Source organism: Palaemon carinicauda, chromosome 10 (assembly GCF_036898095.1).
Source record: "Palaemon carinicauda isolate YSFRI2023 chromosome 10, ASM3689809v2, whole genome shotgun sequence".
NCBI lineage: Eukaryota > Metazoa > Arthropoda > Malacostraca > Decapoda > Palaemonidae > Palaemon > Palaemon carinicauda.
In genome coordinates this window covers 72858801-72877386 of record NC_090734.1, presented here as the reverse complement: position 1 = coordinate 72877386, position 18586 = coordinate 72858801, and the positions used below count along the sequence as shown (strand labels likewise).

Sequence of the window (18586 nt, the reverse complement as noted above, 5' to 3'; positions counted from 1 at the left end):
ACTGTATGAACTTGAACCTTACAGTCACTTTCTTTAGATCTTTATTAGAATCAGGTCTGGCAGCCAATACTATCACCACTATTAAATCGGCTCTGAAAAAGATCTTCCTAGTGGGTTTTAACATAGACTTAACCGACTCTTTGTTAGCTCCAATTCCGAAAGCTTGTGCCAGACTGAAACCGGTTACTCGTCCTACCCCGGTGACCTGGTTCCTTAATGACGTACTCAAATTGGCTTCTGATACCATTAACAGTTCTTGTGATTACATGCCCCTTCTCAGGAAAACACTTTTCCTAGTGAGCTTGGCTTCCGGGGCAAGAATTTCTGAATTGGCAGCCTTGTCGAGAGACCCGGGTCATATTGACTTTCTGCCTTCAGGAGAGGTCCTTCTTTCTCCTAACAAATTCTTTTTGGCTAAGAATGAAGACCCTCAAAACAGATGGACCTCCTGGAAAATTGTTCCCCTCACGCAAGATCCGTCGCTGTGCCCTGTCACTACTCTTAGGTCTTATTTATCCCGGACCTCCTCTAACTCCTCGGGGCCTCTATTCGTTAGAGAACAAGGCGGTACCATTACTATTAAAGGGATCAGGCAACAAATTTTGTATTTTATTAAACAAGCTAACCCTGACTCTTTTCCTCTTGCACATGATATCAGGGCAGTTGCCACCTCGGTGAACTTCTTTCACCACATGAACTTTACAGACCTTTCCAGGTATACAGGGTGGAAATCACTGTCAGTGTTCAAGAAACACTACCTTAAACATTTGGAAGCCCTAAAATTTTCTACAGTAGCCGCAGGGAGCGTAGTTACTCCCGAGTAACTCACAGGTTAATGCCTTGACTCTTTATCTCTCCCTCTTACCTGCCTCATTTATACCCTATTGTATTCGTTGGTCTCTCACCTGAATACTGTTATTATATTTGTAAATTTTATGCTCCTGAGTATCTGTATATATTATCACTCACGGCATTATTATACCTACCTTATTGGATTTATGTTCATATTTAAGATACCCTTATAATTGTTTTTTGGTACTCATCTCTGATTAAAGCATCCTGTATTTCTCTTACGCTTATGTTTTTTCCTTTATTTTGCAAGTTTGGTGACATTTTTCTCTTGTATAGATTCACTGGGCGGCACAGGTTCGAGCCCAGAAAAGGGATTTTGACGTAGGAAAAATCTATTTCTGGGCGAAGGACCTGTGCCGCCCAGTGAACCCTCCCAGCTCCTCTCCCTTGGAGTCCCCAAACTTTGGGTGCTAAGGAGTTGGGTTCTGAGCGGATGCATTGTTAGTAGTACCGAGTGAGGTTGAACGGCTCTCCTCTATTGGGGTTCTCTGTCGTGGATTAATCTAAATAGTGCGGGACCTCTGGAATATACGCCCAATTTTATACCGACACCAATAGGTGAGCGAGCTAGTTAACCTAGCACTCCTTTACATTTTTTCTCTGGTATATTTAGTAGTAAATTACCTAAGAATAAGTGCTAAATGGAGCTTATTCACTGGGCGGCACAGGTCCTTCGCCCAGAAATAGATTTTTCCTACGTCAAAATCCCTTTTTTAATTGTTGTAATCAACATCCTACGCTAACAAAATAACAAACAGCTATGAACTGGTTATGATGCTCAATGAAATGTAAAATTATTATGGAGTTCTTACGTTCGAGACAGACGGTAGCAGCTAATGGCGGTGTGTGCGAAGGAGGAAGAGGGAGAGAGGACGGGGAGAGAGACTTGACGGCTTCGGTAGGCAACACTTTTGTAACACTACATAACATAACCTTTACTTTAAATTAAACTTGAATGAAATTAGCAACTTTAAATTTAACTTAAATGAAATTAGCTTACTGTACACACACTTAAAAAGAAAATGTTAATTTTACGTTACACTAAACATAATTCTACATTTTGTTTTCATTTTCAATTTTTTACTTTTCTTCCGGCTTGGCTCTTTTTGCCTCGCTTTCACCTGCACCTTTTGACGGCCTTTATAAAAGGAACCTATCTTGGGATGTTTGCTTTTGTCTCCCCTTCAAAATGTTGCGAAAATGACGCACGCAAGTGTCGTCACAATAGGCTTACGCATCACCACTCGCCAAAATGTCTGGGTGCCTCTTTTTCATAAAATTAGAAAACTCCTGCCACTTCGCTAACATGTCTTCGATTTCTGACGTAGAAAGGCGGCCCTCGTCTTCCACCTCCTCCTCGCTACTGAGCTCCTGCAACACCTCCGAATGTTGCATCTCCTGGAGCTCTATCAATTCCTGTGTCGTGACCTCTTCCTGATGCTCCCCGACAAGGTCGTTCTCGTCTGCCTCGTCTACCTCCAGCCCCATGGACTTTCCAAGAGACACGATTTCATCCATCAAAACAGGATCGGGGTCATCAGGGTCTGTCGTATCGAACCCTTCAAAGTCCCTCTCAGCGACGGAAGCTGGCCACAATTTCTGAATTAAGAGTTCGTCTTGTGACACCCTGCCATGCATCGTCAATAATTTTTAAGCAATGGACGATATTGAAATGTTCCTTCCAAAATTCCCGAAGGCAAGATTGGTGTTGTCTGTGAAATCGAAGCATTTCTTGAATAAATGCTTCGTGTACAGTTTTTTGAAGTTAGAAATAACTTGTTGGTCCATGGGCTGGAGGGGTGGCGTGGTGTTGGGTGGGAGATAAAGGACCTTGGTGAACCTGAATTCATCAAGAACGTCCTCTTCGAGACCAGGAGGGTGACCAGGGGTATTGTCGAGGAACAGGAGACATTTCAATGGCAGGTTCTTCTCCGCAAAATATTTTTTGACTGCCGGACCAAAGCACAGATTAACCCATTCTGTGAGAAAATGCCGCGTAACCCAAGCCTTAGCATTAGCGCGCCACATCACTTGCAGTTTTTCTTTCAAGATCCTTTGGCTCTTGAAAGCACGTTGGTTTTCCGAGTGGTACACCAGCAATGGCTTGACCTTACAGTCACCGCTGGCATTGGCACACAAGGCTAGAATTAACCGGTCCTTCATGGGTTTCTCGCCCGGTAATCTCTTCTCCTCTGCCGTAATGAAAGTCCTCCTGGGTATTTTCTCCCATAAAAGGCCACTTTCATCGCAGTTGAAGACTTGTTGGTGGATGAAGCCATGTCGGGCGATAACAAAGGCAAAGGTTGTGATGAAGTCCGCCGCGGCTTTCGAGTCGGAACTTGCTACTTCCCCATGCCTCACAACTGAGTGTATCCCAGTCTGTTTTTTAAAATGATCCAGCCAGCCACGACTGGCTTTGAAGGTTTCCGCTGGCATCGAAGTCTCTCCTTTCTCGGCTGCTTGCTTCCCATTCAAGTCATCATAGATTCTGCTGGCCTTCTCACATATGATCATCTTGGTCACGCTATCTATCTCCCGCCAACTGTTTCTCCTTTATTGAGATTAAAAGAAGCCTCTCCATCTCGTGAATATCACTACGCAGCTTGGAGAGGATGGTTACTCCTTTGGAAAGCTTGGTGCTCTTTATAGCATCCTTCTGCTTGAGGATGGTACATATAGTCGATGTACTCCTCTCATATTGGCGCACCAGCTCAGTCACTCTTACGCCACTCTCATGCGTTTTTATTATTTCATGCTTCATCTCCTTTGTCATCATACGCTTTTTCTTTTCACTACCCTTGTTTGCACTCGCTTGATTTGGACCCATTGCTTATTTAATTAATTATGCACTGATTAACACAAAAAATACGTAAAAAAAAAACACTACGGCCGATGATTGGAGATAACTTTACGCAACGGAGATCCGACGGGAAAGACCAAGCGATGCTGTCCTGGTGAGCAGCTTCTCGCACACACGGCCACCTGGCGGCCGCATAGGGAACTACGTACCTCGTATCTCAAATTTTTCCTCGTATCTCAAATTTTTCCTCGTATCTCTGGACAATAATTTGCTTGGAACTCTCCTCGTATCTCAATTTTCTCGTATGTTGGGACGCTCGTATCTCAAGGTATTACTGTAATTATTAAACAAGCTTCATTACCCAAATTAATGTAGTTTAGGTCAGAAATATCATGAATTAGTTCATTTTCAACATCTTTATAAAGTTGACCCAGTTAAGTCAACCTTTCTCCAAGGTTTGGGTGACAAAAATTGTGTATGAACACAAACCAATTCCTACTTATTTAGCTACAACCTACATTTCAAATCACTACAGTATAACTACTGTTGATCTCATAGTTACTGAGTACAGTACTGTACACTATTTTCTAAATGTTGTGTATAAAAGGAAAAATGAAGTCTCCAAATTTCTATCATAGGGCACACAATATATTGCTTGGCCTCCTCAAAAAGTAAAATAAAATGTCTTTTCATAATCCATCTTTGAAAAAATTAGGTTTCTTATATAAACAACAAGTTATACTTTAATTTTTTGGAGAAAACATAATGTCAACATATCACCTAAAACATTTGTGAACATGCAGTAAACAGTGTAACCATATCACCTATAGTATCATAAACGGATTTTGAAGCAAAGCGAAAAATCTATTTTTGGGTGAGATGGCCGTGTCGTCCTGATGGAAGATTCCTATTGACAGCTTTCTAAGGGATATTTGGCTACAGTGATACTCCCAGAGAATTGACCATAGGTCTCCAGAATTCCAACTCCTGGTGCGAGTATCCTTAAGATTTTTCTTAAGGATACCGCATAATATCAGGGGACGTATATCTTGATAAGACACATGGCAATCTTCACCCCGAATAGAGTTTTCGCTCTGAGACGGAAGAGTGGCGAAATTGAAGGGGAGCCGTTATCAAGGTTACCCTTCCTCCCCTACTATTACAGGGCCCAAAATGGCGGCTCATTCCTTGTAGCATTGATCATGGTGCTACAGATATAATATTTTTGGGAGGGGATTATTACATAATCCTTTTCTTTTAGAAAAGGAGAGTGGGTCCATCAGGACGACATGGCCATCTCACCCAAAAATAGATTTTTCGCTTTGCTTCAAAATCCGTTTTTTGGGCTCAAGCCATGTCGTCCTGACGGAAGTTTACCAAAGAATTACTTGAAAGTACTGTATCTATGGGTTTGTATAAGTGCCTCAACCTTGTTCAGCCTCTATATGGTCATCCTGACCACTGAAATATATGACGATACCGTTATACGTTATTACCGCTAATCATGGAACAATGTTAGGGCTTCCTGCCCCCTGTAGAGAAATGTCGTAATTGACGATAAAAGCACAAGGTTTGCATTCATATAAGAATAAATATAAATATCATTCAGATCTTTTTGTTCATGCGATTAAGTACCTTAAGTATAAACTTTACTTAGGAAAATAAGCAAAAGACTCCGGCTAAGTTTATTTAGCTACACGTGGGGCGAAATAAGATGCAAGATACGCATTCACCATTTTATTAAATAGATAATCAAATGGAACAGGTGTATTACTATTTGTAATAGAATTATACATTTAACATATACAAATAAAAATATTTTCTACCTGAAAGGGAAGAAAAGATTAGTGGCCACTCAGAATCAGTTGAAAAATTATTAAGATAATTTTACTGTAAATGTTGAAAATTATCAACACTGTGTACAAGCGTACACATGGCATTAGTATCATTGGTATAATTCTGCACCTAAAAAAGAACAGTCTTAGTGTCACCAGGGTGACACTCAATAAAAGGGTACTGCACTGGAAGATGTCAACACCTTTTCACCGGAATTGAAAAGTCCCAATCAATTCACTGTTCATCGCAGCACTAGACGACAGGTTTCACCACACTACCTACCGCCACCACATAATGTTTCAACACATGCACTTGCTTTGCATAATGTTTATAAAACACTCTGGAGGATTTCCAACCAGTGTATGAGCGAAAACGCTCAAAGTCCATATACTAAAAGAAGTTCAGTGAGGAAGCAATTTTTCTTGGATCATGACCTGCGGGTGTACTATCAGGATCCGCTCTGCGAATGAAGTAGGTGAGCTTTGCCCTCAGTTGTTTTAGGGATAAAATTGATCCTGAGGTTTTGCCTTTGAAGAGTTGTCCTCCCTTGAAGTCTGAAGTTCTTCGAAGATAGACCTTTAGACACTCTACTGGACATAGAGAGACATCTTCCTTCAGAGGGCAGATTATCCAGGGACCCCACCTTTTAATGGGTAGCTCGTTTTTGGCGAGAAAAGTAGGATCAGGAAAGAGATTCAGTTCTCCCACTTCTGTGAACTGAATATGGCCCTCTTCCCTTGATAGGGCTACTATTTCACTAACTCTAGCCCCTGAGGCTATAGCGAACAGGAATATTCCTTTCTGTGTTAGATCCTTGAGAGGACAATCTTCATTGTTCAAGGTTGAAGCATAGTGTAAGACTTTATCCAGAGACCATGAAATGGGCTTCGGAGGGGCTGCTGGTTTAAGTCTAGCGCATGCCTTCGGAATCTTGTTGAAGATTTCGTTTGCCAGGTCCACCTGGAAGGCGTATAGAAGAGGTCTAGTCAAAGCTGACTTACACGTAGTTATCGTGGTGGCAGCCAAGCCTTGCTCATGAAGGTGGATGAAGAAGAACAGGCAGAAGTCTATTGAAATTTCTTTCGGCCTTTTTGCTTTAACAAAAGCAACCCACTTTTTCCAAGATGATTCGTATTGTCTTCTGGTTGACTTTGACTTGAATTCTTATGGGAAGTCTATACTGCCTTTCAAGATCCCTAATCTTTTCTTGACTGCTAAGGAGAGAAAATCATGAGATGAAGGTTTTGGGTTCTCTGTGATGAAGCGAAGACAGTTGACTTCTGAACCAATTGGGATAGAGCTAGGTTCGGTAGAGGGACCAGCCCCAGTTTCCGTTCCATCACCAGGGGGAACCAATTCCTCTTGGGCCACTTGGGGGTCACTACTGCTGCAGTTCCCTTGAAGAATTGCAGCTTGTTGAGGACTTTCAGCAGAAGATTCGTTGGAGGGAACAGGTAGATCCGGGTCCATCTGTTCCAATCAATGGACATGGCGTCCGTCACTTCTGCCAGAGGGTCCTCGTATGGGGCTACATATCGAGGTAGTTTCTTGTTGTCGCTCGTCACGAAGAGGTCGATCTGCAGTTCTGGGACTTTTTCCAAGATGAATGAGAATGAGTCTGCATCTAGGGACCATTCTGACTCTATCGGCTTTAGCCTGGATAGAGCGTCCACCGTCACATTGCAGAACCCTTGTAGGTGAACTGCCGATAAGTGCCATCTCTTCTTTTTCGCTAAACGAAAAATGGCTAACATCACATGGTTGATGTGGGGCAATCTCAAGCCTTGTCGGTTCAGACATCTCACTATCACTTCGGTGTCCAAGACCAGCCTGATGTGGTCTGATCTGTGAGGGGATAGTTTCTTCAGCGTCGAGGACTGCCATGGCCTCCAGAATATTGATGTGAAAGGTCTTGAACCAGGATGACCAGGTCCCTTGGGCTTTCCTTTGATGGGAGTGACCTCCCCATCCTTCCGTCAAGGCATCCGTGTGGATGGTCACCGATGGGGAGGTGGTTGTAAGGGAACGGTCCTCGTTAGGCTCTTGACCTTCAACCACGGCTTGAGAAGTGATCGTAGTAAGGTCGGTACCAGACTCTGTAGATCTCTTCGAGCGTTTGATGCGTATCTTCTCCAGACTCCTGACGCATCTTTCAGCTGTGCTCTTAGCACTGGGTTGTTACTGCTGCAAACTGGAGAGAGCCCAGTACTCTTTCCTTTTGGCATCTTGAGATCCTGTCGGATTTCAGTAGTCTTTTGACAGAACCCGCAATCTCTCTCCTCTTCCTTGGTGGATTCCCAGCCACTGAAACTCCTGATCTGGAGAGAGGCGAGACTTCTTGAAGTTGATCTTGAATCCCAGATGTTCCAGGAACTGGATCATTTTCTTGGATGCTTGCAGAGAATCAGTCTTGGATGCTACCTGAACGCCTTCTAGGCGTAGTTGTTGTACAACTGCGTCCGCAAGTTTCGTGAAGATCCTTGGGGCTATGTTTAGTCCGAAGGGCATGGCTCTGAAGACATACTTTGTCTTCTGTAGCTTGAATCCTAGGTAGGAGGAGAGGGGGCGGCTGACTGGAAGGTGCCAGTAAGCATCTGCCAGGTCTATGGAGACTGTGTACGCCCCTTTCGGTAACAGGGTCCTGATGTGTTGAAGGGTTAATATCCTGAACTTGTTTTTCACGATGAATTTGTTGAGTGGTGACAAGTCCGGAATGACTCTGAGTTTGTCCGAGTCCTTCTTGGGAACACAAAAGCCTTCCTGGAATTTCATGGACTTTGCTTTTCCTTATAACCTTCTCGTTCAAGAGTTCTAAGGTATATTCTTCCAGTAAGGGGGTGGAGTGTTGGAAAAATTGAGGAAATGAAGGTGGAGATCTGTTCCATTTCCATCCTAGTCCATTTTTGATTAGGCTGTGGGCTCAGGGATCGAAGGTCCAATGATCCCGAAAGTGTTGGAGTCTCCCTCCTACTTGTACCATCTCACTGCTTAGGCGGTCCGGAGGGCTTGCCACCCTGACCGCGTCCTCCCCTGCCTCGTGAGGGGTGTCTTGAGGAACCCCGTCGAGAACCTCTTCCCTTCGGATGAAAGGTATTAATGTGCCTCTCAAACCCTGGGTTGAAAGCTGGTGACTGGGCAACCAGCTGTTGAGGCACCACTTGGAAGGTGGTCTGTGGCTGAGCGACCACTTGGGGTATCGCGGTCATGGTGACCGTGGGATGTTGCTGAGTAGGCCGAGACGGTAGTCTTGGCTTCTTTGTCTTTCGTTTGAGTTGGGGACCAGCATCCGGGGAAGACTTCCTCTTTGAGGAGATGCCCCCCTTTTGGAGAAGGTTCCTATCCTTCGTGGCGGCTTTCTCAACTACCTCCTGGACCATTTCTTTTGGGAAGAGGTCCTTACCCCAGATACTGGAAGAAATCAGCTTCCTGGGTTCGTGTTTCACCGTTGCAGCAGCAAACACGAACTCCCTACACGCTCTCCTGGCCTTCATGAAGGCGTACAGGTCCTTTACGAGGTTGGCCATGTGCATCTTGGCCAGGACCGTTAGCATATCTGGGGTGCTGTTGTGGCCTGCACACATCTCTATGCAGTTCTGGAGGGAAAGAGAAGTGGCTAGCCTCTCTTTTGTCTCTTGCCCCCATCCGTGGGCAAGGCCAGAGACAGAGGCCTACACTCCTCTAGTGTAGGGCATGGTTTGCCTGCCTCAACCGCCTTGGCAACGCTCTGAAAGGCCTTCGACGTGAAGGGGAAGGCTCTCGAAGAAAGGGTAAGAAAGGTAGGGTGTTTCTTGCTCGGTGCAGAAACTCGCGAGTTAGTATAACCTGCTTTCTTCAGGCTACTCGTCAAGAGAGCATGTGCTTTGTCGTGGTCGAATACCATGACCTCCTTTGGTTCCGTCTCCTCTTTCAATGCTGGTTCATGCTTCAGCCCGATGAAGCACTCCGGGTAAGCATATAAGTTCGGCCAGAACTGAATGTCGTCCAGGTGGACGGCTCCCAACTTCTCCGAAATGTAGAATTTGCCGTTGGTGATAGGCATGAACTGCGCATACCTCCAGGGATTGGTCACGGAGCAGGATGGCAGGTGTTGTGCTTTGGGTAGCTTGTAAGACCCTCGGGAGGCAGCGGTCCGAGCCGCTTCGCGGAGCTCTCTCGTCATCTTCGCTTCCCTTTCTACGCTTTCCTTACGTAGATTCTCCATTAGGGCGGTAATGTGGGCCAAAACTGCCTGACCCATTGCGTCCAATGGAGGGGTAGGAGCCAAAGACATAGACGGTGTCGGCTCTGCTGCCGGCACAGGCAGAAGAGCCTCCTCCGCTTCTGTCGAGTCGTCGTCTTCATCTCCTACGGGTGGTAGAGTAGACTCTTCTTCAGGATCGTCCCGAAGGAGATCCTTCTCTGTGTCCATGGACACTTCAGACATTCTTTCCTCTTGGTGGATATCCATGCCTTGCATGGCTTCACTGACTTCAGTCTCAACTGCGATGTGGACGCAGGGAGGCCCGGGTTGTGCCTGGGGTACGACGGCATCAGTTGTAGCTTTCGGGAACAGCAAGCTTCGCATCCTATCATTGGGAAGGTACTGTCCCGGAGAGGTCTTTTGGAACCCTCGTACCCATTTGCGAAGCTTCTCGCATGCTGCATCCCTCGACTTTGCTGACTTGGGGTCGCCGAAACCCTCGGCCACCAAGGCCGAGCAGACGTGTCAGTCCTTGGGGTCCCAATACTCAAGGTATTGGTTGTAACAATGCAGGCGGCAACAGACCTGCACATAGTGTGACCACAAAAGTTCCTACTTTTGTGGTTACAGTAGATCACCTCACACTTCACTTTCTGCTCCTGCTGTAAAGAAAGGAAATTGAAATGAGTATGCGGTAATTTATCACACTTGATAAATAAAAATGTCATGCATTAAATTTTTTGGTATCTTAACCATTACAGCTTAGGATAGTAAGCTAGAAAGGAAATAGGAAAGACACATACCTGAGTCTCCTGTCCAGCCAATTGCTGTGACAACCCCCAATATTAATATTAAAATTTCCTTATTAAAGGAAAATCAAAGGAGAAGGGTTCTAACCTCTAGAGATAGAATTAGTGTATACTAGCACTGACCCTTTCATAAAAGTATTAATATTGTGAGGAAAATTATAATCTGATGACTTTCATCAGTGTATTGAAGGAATACTTCACTTCAATATAAGATTGGTCTAAACTTAAACAATAGGCTGTGAAAGGATACACAGGGTATGTTGGAAAATATAAACTACTGTATAATATATACTATAGTTTTCTGCCTGCAGTATGTACTATACTGCAGAAATACTGGCTACTGTAAAAGCATATACTGCAGCTCAGCCGGCATGTTACCGGCTAGGCTAATACCTGGCGGCACCGGTCTAGCCGGCAGCATGGTTAGTACCTGACGGCACTAGCCTACAGAGAGAGAGAAAGCATGGAGAGAAGGGCTACCTAATTAATATAGTTTATTACAATAAATAAGGGTGTAGGTATTATTATTCCTACTGCCTTCCTCCAGAATGAGGGTTCAAATGGAAGGGGGGAATGAATCATTCTAGCTTCCACCCAGCCACAAGATCTGCTGCCAGCTACTGCCGGTTTCAGGGATGTGGATGGCAGTCCAAGGGAGGACTCAAGAACACTCAAAGACAAAGGGTCTCCCACTGGCAGCCGTCATGGCCGGCACAACCTTTCCCGGAGCCTTGCATCCGTAGGGGAAGGTCAGAGCGGCTATCAAGCTGCCTATGTAGGAGCCCGGCCGGCGCCACAGTCTACTTGGCAAGCGGGGAGATTGTAGGACACCGGCCAAAGACATGCGATGGCTAGGCTATTGCTGAAGGACAAAGAGGGGCAGGGAAAAGGTCTTGTGTGTTGTCTCGGGAGAAGGCGGCAGGATTTCCGGCCATTTCCAGGCACAATCAGAAACATCGTTTCAATATCTGCGCCGTCCTGGGCGGCAGAAGAATGTCGATTCTTCAGCCCAGGGCCTTGCCGAAACAAGACTTGTCTTCTAGATCGCAAGGGAGATGGTGGCGGTATCGTACTACTACTTCGGATGCGGGCTAGGGAAGTTAGGCTTCCTATGCCTGCAACTGCAAGCCGGCAGGGGAGTGACTACTCACCCGGCAGCCAAGTTGTCGGTATAAAGGCTGAATACTCTGAGTTACTGTTGTACAACCAAGCCGGCATACTCACCGACAAGGGGGAAGACAGAAAAACCCTAGCCTAGTCAAGCCAGAGTGTACTACTCTATGGCAAGACCAAGATAGGGTTGTCGCCTAATGGCGGCACTCAGAGGGAAGGAAGGGTTTACCCTTAAATCTCTGAAAGAGACGAGTATCGAATTATATATTTAATTCTAGGAGATATACTATCTCCTGTTGAATTGATAAAATGATACGCGAGGGTAAACGGGGATAATGTATGAAAGTATATTAAAGCGCGCAGGCTAGGTTAGCTTAGCGCAGGGCGAGATCTCGGCTAAGCTATATCACTGAGACTTTAACGTATACGATCGATACATTTAAGGAAGAAGAAAAATACGTGCATGATCTTATCTTCACTAGCATAATTTTACCTAAATAGCTATAATTCATTAAAGCTAAATACCGGGAATGTTCTGCAAAATAGCGGTCTAAAACACTAGATAAGCAGGGAGATACACCGTGCGAAAGCGATACTGAATATTGAAGGAGCCGCCATTTTGGGCCCTGCAATAGTAGGGGAGGAAGCATAACCTTGACAACGGCTCCCCTTCAATTTCGCCACTCTTCCCCCTCAGAACAAAAACTCTATTCGGGGTGAAGATTGCCATGTGTCTTATCAAGATATACGTCCCCTGATATTATGCGATATTCTTAAGAAAAATTTTAAGGATACTCGCGCCAGGAGTTAGAATTCTGGAGACCTATGGTCAATTCTCTGGGAGTATCACTGTAGCCAAATATCCCTTAGAAAGCTGTCTATAGGAAGCTTCCATCAGGACGACTTGGCTTGAGCCCAAAAAAGGATTTGTAATACAATCAAAATTTTCCCCACTTACCCATGCAAGTTCAAAGCTACAGGGCTTATGCTCTTCTTCTTCAAATACTCTAAGTTTGTTAATTAACAGTCTCAGTTTTAGTAGTAAATATCTTAAATTCAAAATACTTTTTCTATAGAAACCTGTGCATTTAACAATAATGGAAGTGACAAAAATACTTTTACATTGGAGTTTGAAAGGAACAAAAGTGTAAATGAAATACAAAAAATTTTATGAAACCATTTATTCACTTATAAAATATACTTTATATTGTTATAATTAAAGAACATTACAATATGCACTTCAATTACATAAAAATAAGCAGAAAATAGGAAAAAAATATTCAGAGACAAGTTCAAATTTTACCGATATAAAAAAATTCTATTTACATATTAGCCCAACTGACAAAAATATTCATTTAGGAAGAACTTCAAAATAAGGTAACATTTTGTACTTAAGTAGTATGAACTTTTCTTTAAAATTCAAATTGGAAAGGAACCTATCTATCAACAAGGACACTAACAGGTAAGAAAACTAGTGCCAAAGTTTGACATATCATCAATGCACATGAAGAGGATGTAAGATAACTCTGTGTGTTTTGTACCTCTAGCTTTGGCATAGTCTGTCCCAAAATTTGTCAGCCAGTCAAACATGGTTGGGTTGGCTAAAAAGATATTTGATTAGTTTGAAATGAATGAAATGATGATCATGGGTAGAGTTCTACTAAAGAAATACCCAAGACATTATGTGCATTAAGGGACTAATCTTACCACTTGGTCTACATACTGGTGATAGAGTATCACAGTACTTTGGTGTCCGAGCACATTTAGTATTGGGAAACAGAGGGTCTGACTGAGCAACAAAAGATATCAGTGGTGGGGAGACGAGGATTTACTGGCTTATATCTTTCTTGGGCTTAAAATTGAGCACAGATATTCTCACATGGGTTTTATGAAAGTGTGGAAGGGGAAAGATAACTGACAGCTAGTTTCTGGTAAGAGTGAATGGCCAAATTTACACTTTTCAAAAACATTTGACATAATCAATTGCTACAAGGAACTTACTATCATGCTAAAGCCATGGATAAACAAGACTAAATCCTATTGAAGCAGCGACTTAAATTGGCATTATTCTCTTTACAGTATTCTAAAATAAGGAATTTATTTTCTTGTAGTAATCACGAGATATAACGTCCTAGTAAAACCATATTGGCAGTGATGGATGACATGTTACGTGGACACAATAATTCCTTAAAAATAATAATCTTGTGGATACCAACCATTTTCATTTCCTGAATGACAACTGACTGACTGCCAAAGGCTGGGGCCGGGGAGGCCATTTAGCAACATGATGGATCATGAAATTGAAAGTTAAGAGTGGTTGGAAGAAATGAAGTGGGAACCAAGAAACAACCCAAAATGGGGCTCTTGACTGCAAAAGGAAATTTATATATTTTTCTACTGATATCCTGTCTTTGCAATGCAGTATATTCTTCTCTTACATTTCGTCTCTTTACTGATGGATTAACCTAAAACGTTCTCAAATTTTGATGAGTGAACTTAAAGGTTTATCTTTGTCTTATGTTTGAATCAGAGCTAGCCTGTAAATGTGAGGAAGAAAATAAGATTATAAAAATTTTCAGACTATGTAGGATTGGAGAAAGAAACGAATAGTATGGGTGCCCAACTGCCTGAATGACAGGAGAGATTCACCCTAGCAAATAGTGAGTTCTTTCCTGAAGGTTATCCATAACAAAGTGGGTCCTTTTAAGAGGTGTAAACACAGAACTGCTCTCCTAAGGAGAGGTAGATTGAATTGGCAAATTCCAAAATTGGTAGAGGAGGAAAACTATTTAGATTATAGAGAGAAAGGGGAGAAAAATTGCTGCATGTTATTTTACAGTGAAGGCCTTCAGATAAATAATAAAATGTCTCTTGATAAGTGTGACAAAGGGAGAGATATTAAAAATGTTTAAGTCTGAGTATATAGGAGAGATTGAAAATCAAAAGAAAATTTAGGTCTTGGAATCAAAATGCAGCAGTAAGGATTGAAGTAAAGCAGAGCGAATCAGCTGGCTGCAGATTGAAAAGATAAGTTGCAAAGATTGCTATTGGGTGATGTACATAAGAACGTAGTATGTGGACCTTTAGTGTCGAGTAATCATGTGCGTAATGATCACATTCATGGTTGATTATAAACATAGATCATCATGCGCATGGAATTCTTTATGGAGAATATTGTGTTTATGCCATTCTTGCGTGTATGGAGATCTTCGTGAATTTGTAACATCTGTTGTGCTTGAAGCTGGCGATGATCATAAACTTATATAAGTTCTAGATCATGCTGGCCATCGTGTTTGTGGGAACAATCGTGTGGGGGGAGAGGATCCAAGAGGTGATCAGGATTATATTCGTGGCTTTCATCTCATAGATTATCATCTTTTGAAGTGAGATCTCATGGCAAATGTAGTGCTTGTGTAGGAGGAAGATTGAAAAAAAAAAACAGCATTCTTCATGTGTATGCAAAGGGATGTCCATTGGTTGTGAAAACCAGAAAACTGATCTGATAAGTTAACCATCACAGCAGAACTCTTCAGGGCAGCCTCGTGGGTGTCTGCTAGCTCGTGAGCATGAAGGGAAGGAAACCAAAGCATCAGGAAAGTATCCCTGGAAGGAGAGGAATTAGAGCAATGTTCTGCATCTTGACCAATAGCGCTTATGATTCATCTCTTATGAGATTTGACATTGGTAGGAGGGGTGTGTGCCCTTGTACCTCGTAGCTCAACATCTTCCCGAGGGAGGGGTTTTGGTAGAACACTGTTCCTCACGTGAAACCATGCAGAGGAATCGGACGGAGTCTCTGGAGAGTTAGACCTATCAGTCCTCTACTTCAGTTACTTCTTCTTTGGCAGACACCACTTCCGAGGATTCAGTTGTTGTCTCTGGAACTATCATTATAGCATTGCATATCCACATCAGAGAGAGAGAGAGAGAGAGAGAGAGAGAGAGAGAGAGAGAATCATCCAGGAATGGGAATGGAGGGTGACAACTCCCTTCTTGATTGATGGAGCGTAAAAGCATTGCATCTCCCACAGGGAGAGAAACGGTAAGAGTTACATAAACGTAACTCCTATCGATCGGTCTCCCTGGGTCCATACAAAGATGAAAGAAAAAGAAAGAACTTCAAGTTCACCTTCTTTGGAGTCATGTAGACAGATGATGACACTCTGGTAGGACAGAACACATCAACCAGGTGATACTTCCTTATCGCCTTGACTGGCAAACACTGAAGGGAAGAAGAAGAATAGGGATGATGACCTTTCCTTCTACACTCAGTGAGTGACCATCTGCAAGTGGAATGGATTGATTTGACACTGATTTCATGACGCTGATGTTATGGCACCTTTGTTTTGGCTCCAAATTGTTTTGGCACCACTGTTTTGTCTCCTACTGTTTTGAGCCCGCTAACAGTAGTTCTAAGATAAAAAAATGCCTACTTAATGCTTATTACCAAAACGACCAAGTTAATGCTGAAATAACTATGTTTTATGATAATAATTATTACTATAATTAGTTGTTTGAACGTTTACTTTACTGATTCTTTTCAAAAATTAATTACTTGTTTGAACTTTTACTTAACTGATTCTTTTCAAGAAGTAAGAGTATTTGATTTGATCCCATCAGCAAGTATGGAAGGAAGGATACTAAGTGAAAGAGACAACCCAAAATTCTCTCATAACCGATATTTATTTGTTTGACAAGCGCAGCAAGAAGAATACTTCGATAAAGTTTTGGAGATGTAAAAACAAGAATGAATGCAATGCCCGCATTAACACTAAAAAACAATGAAGTAACAAAGGAATTAAATCACCATTCTCATGGTAGTTCAGCAGCAAGCGTTGAAGTAACTGTGATTAAAACGAGTTTAAAGCATCGGGGTGGAGAATGCTAATATCAACCATCAATAATTATGAATTCTTACACAGAAAATGTTTCTCAAGCCACTCAAAGAGCCCTTCCTAAGTTGGACGCAAAGAAGCAAATAGTAGGGAGAAAGAGAAACAAAATGGACCTCACCCCACCAAACCCTATTCGTGTTCGTGATTTAGTGATGCCCAAAGAGTACAATAATTTATGTGAAGAATAATGGTGAAAGTGAAAACTTTCTAATAGAAGACTGTGTTTATGAAGATAAAAGAATCTTGATTTTCGGAAGACAGAGCTGGACTGCGTTTTTACTAGATTCCGAGGTTTAGTATGCTGACGGAACCTTCAAGTTAGCTCCTCAGTTATTTCCACAAGTTTATGTGCTTATGGCAAGAAGACATGGAGGAGTTCACCCTGTTTTGTATGCCTTATTACCAGATAAAAGGCGTGCAACTTATGTACGCATGTTTCAAATGATCAGTGACGCAATTCCTGGAATAAATCCAAGCAGAATATTGTGTGACTTTGAACAAGCAGCTATATCAGCAATAGAAGAATGTTTTCCAGGAGTAGTGATACAAGGTTGTTTCTTCCATTTAGCACATAGCATACATAAGCAACTTAAACAATCTGGGCTTCAAGTTTTATATAATTCTGAATTTGTTTTAAAAGCAAAAATGATCGTAGCCTATTGTTTCGTGCCTATCCCTCATTTGGATACTTACATCGATGCCTTGACAGAATACTTCCAGCAAAAGCTTCCATCACTTATTTACTGGTTTGGGGATAATTACATTGGACGACCTATGAGAAGAGGCAATTGTAAGCACCCGCCTCTTTTCCCTTCTGAAATGTAGAATCAATATGAACGAACCATTGTTGGGCTGGACAGAACTAACAATAATGCAGATGCTGCACATAGAAGAATATATGCGTGATATGGAAATTTATCAACTCCCTGAAAAAAATTCAAAAGAACCGCAATGTTTATTATGAACAATTGGTTGCTGGCCATACTCGAAAACAAAAACTTCTAAATTATGTGAGAGCTGACGAGTGCATTTTAAATATTGTAAGCCAATTTGCTGAGAGAGAACCCCTAGAATATTTGTATGGCTTAGCCCATAATTATGAAATGCACAGAGTTTTTAAATGACTTATATGCTACATGTTTTATGTCAAAATAAAGTTTTAAAAACTTTCCTAGTTAAATGAATTAATTCCTTTCATTTCAATATTTATTTTTCATCCTACCGCCAAAAAAATATTTTTTTCTCGGCACCGAACTGTATGAGGCCAAGAGAAAGAGCGCCATAAAAAAATGGAGAAAAAAAAGACCCCCAAAAATTAGAGCCAAAAAGGTGGCACCAAAAAGCACTAAACCCTCTACAAGTAGGGTCTGGCAGGCTGAAACCAGATGACTAACACTCTAAACTGCTGCATGACAAAACCTACACTGATCGTTTCCTGATATGCCCACTTTTTATTGAAGCTGTTTGTTAGGAGAAATTGGTCTTTTGCTCCTATTATTATCATTCTTTCTCCATCAAAACCTAAATTTCCATTCTTTAGCCATCTAAGTGACTTTTCTTTGACTATGTAACTTTTTTTCCAGTTCTGCCTGGAATCTTCCTGCTCTTCCATGGTTTTTTACACCTTTTCATTCTAAGTTTCTCCTCTCTATAACTGAACTTTTGCCTGGTCTTCCGGGCGATCATTGTTGCTGGAGTTTGTTCACTGCCCTTTGTGTCTTTTAGCAGGTCTCCTGCAAATTTCTTAGCCTGCTTTGTTATTGATGTTAGTTGACTCAGGGCTTCATTATGATGTTAAGCAGCCCTTTTGATGTTTTCATCCCTAGAGCTTTTTAAGTATTGCCCTATTGCTGCTCTGCAGTCTTGATTAATCTCAGTTAGGCCTAGTCCACCTTCTCAGCTAGGAGGTATTCTCTTTCCATACACTGATGTCTATATGAGACTTTATGCAGGGTGAGAATTTTCGCAGTCTTATTATCCATCATGTCTATCTCACACTGTGGACAGTCTACAATTCCAAAACCATAAATCACCACTGGTATCACTAGCTGACTTATGGCCGTGATCTTATTCTTTGATGCCAATTCTGACTTACAAATCT

General features: G+C 42.4%; 1 protein-coding gene across 1 annotated transcript; it reads left to right on the top strand.

Moving 5' to 3' along the window:
• The first annotated feature begins 16839 nt into the window (after window positions 1-16839).
• LOC137648052 (uncharacterized) lies at window positions 16840-17310 on the top strand. The gene has a single exon (XM_068380994.1). The coding sequence runs from the start codon at window positions 16840-16842 to the stop codon at window positions 17308-17310; it is 471 nt and encodes a 156-aa protein (XP_068237095.1).
• Window positions 17311-18586: the final 1276 nt, after the last annotated feature.

What these genes read in the sequence shown, in the direction of transcription:
- LOC137648052 (XM_068380994.1), top strand. Translation starts at nt 16,840, where the DNA reads ATGGCAAGAAGACATGGAGGAGTTCACCCTGTTTTGTATGCCTTATTA.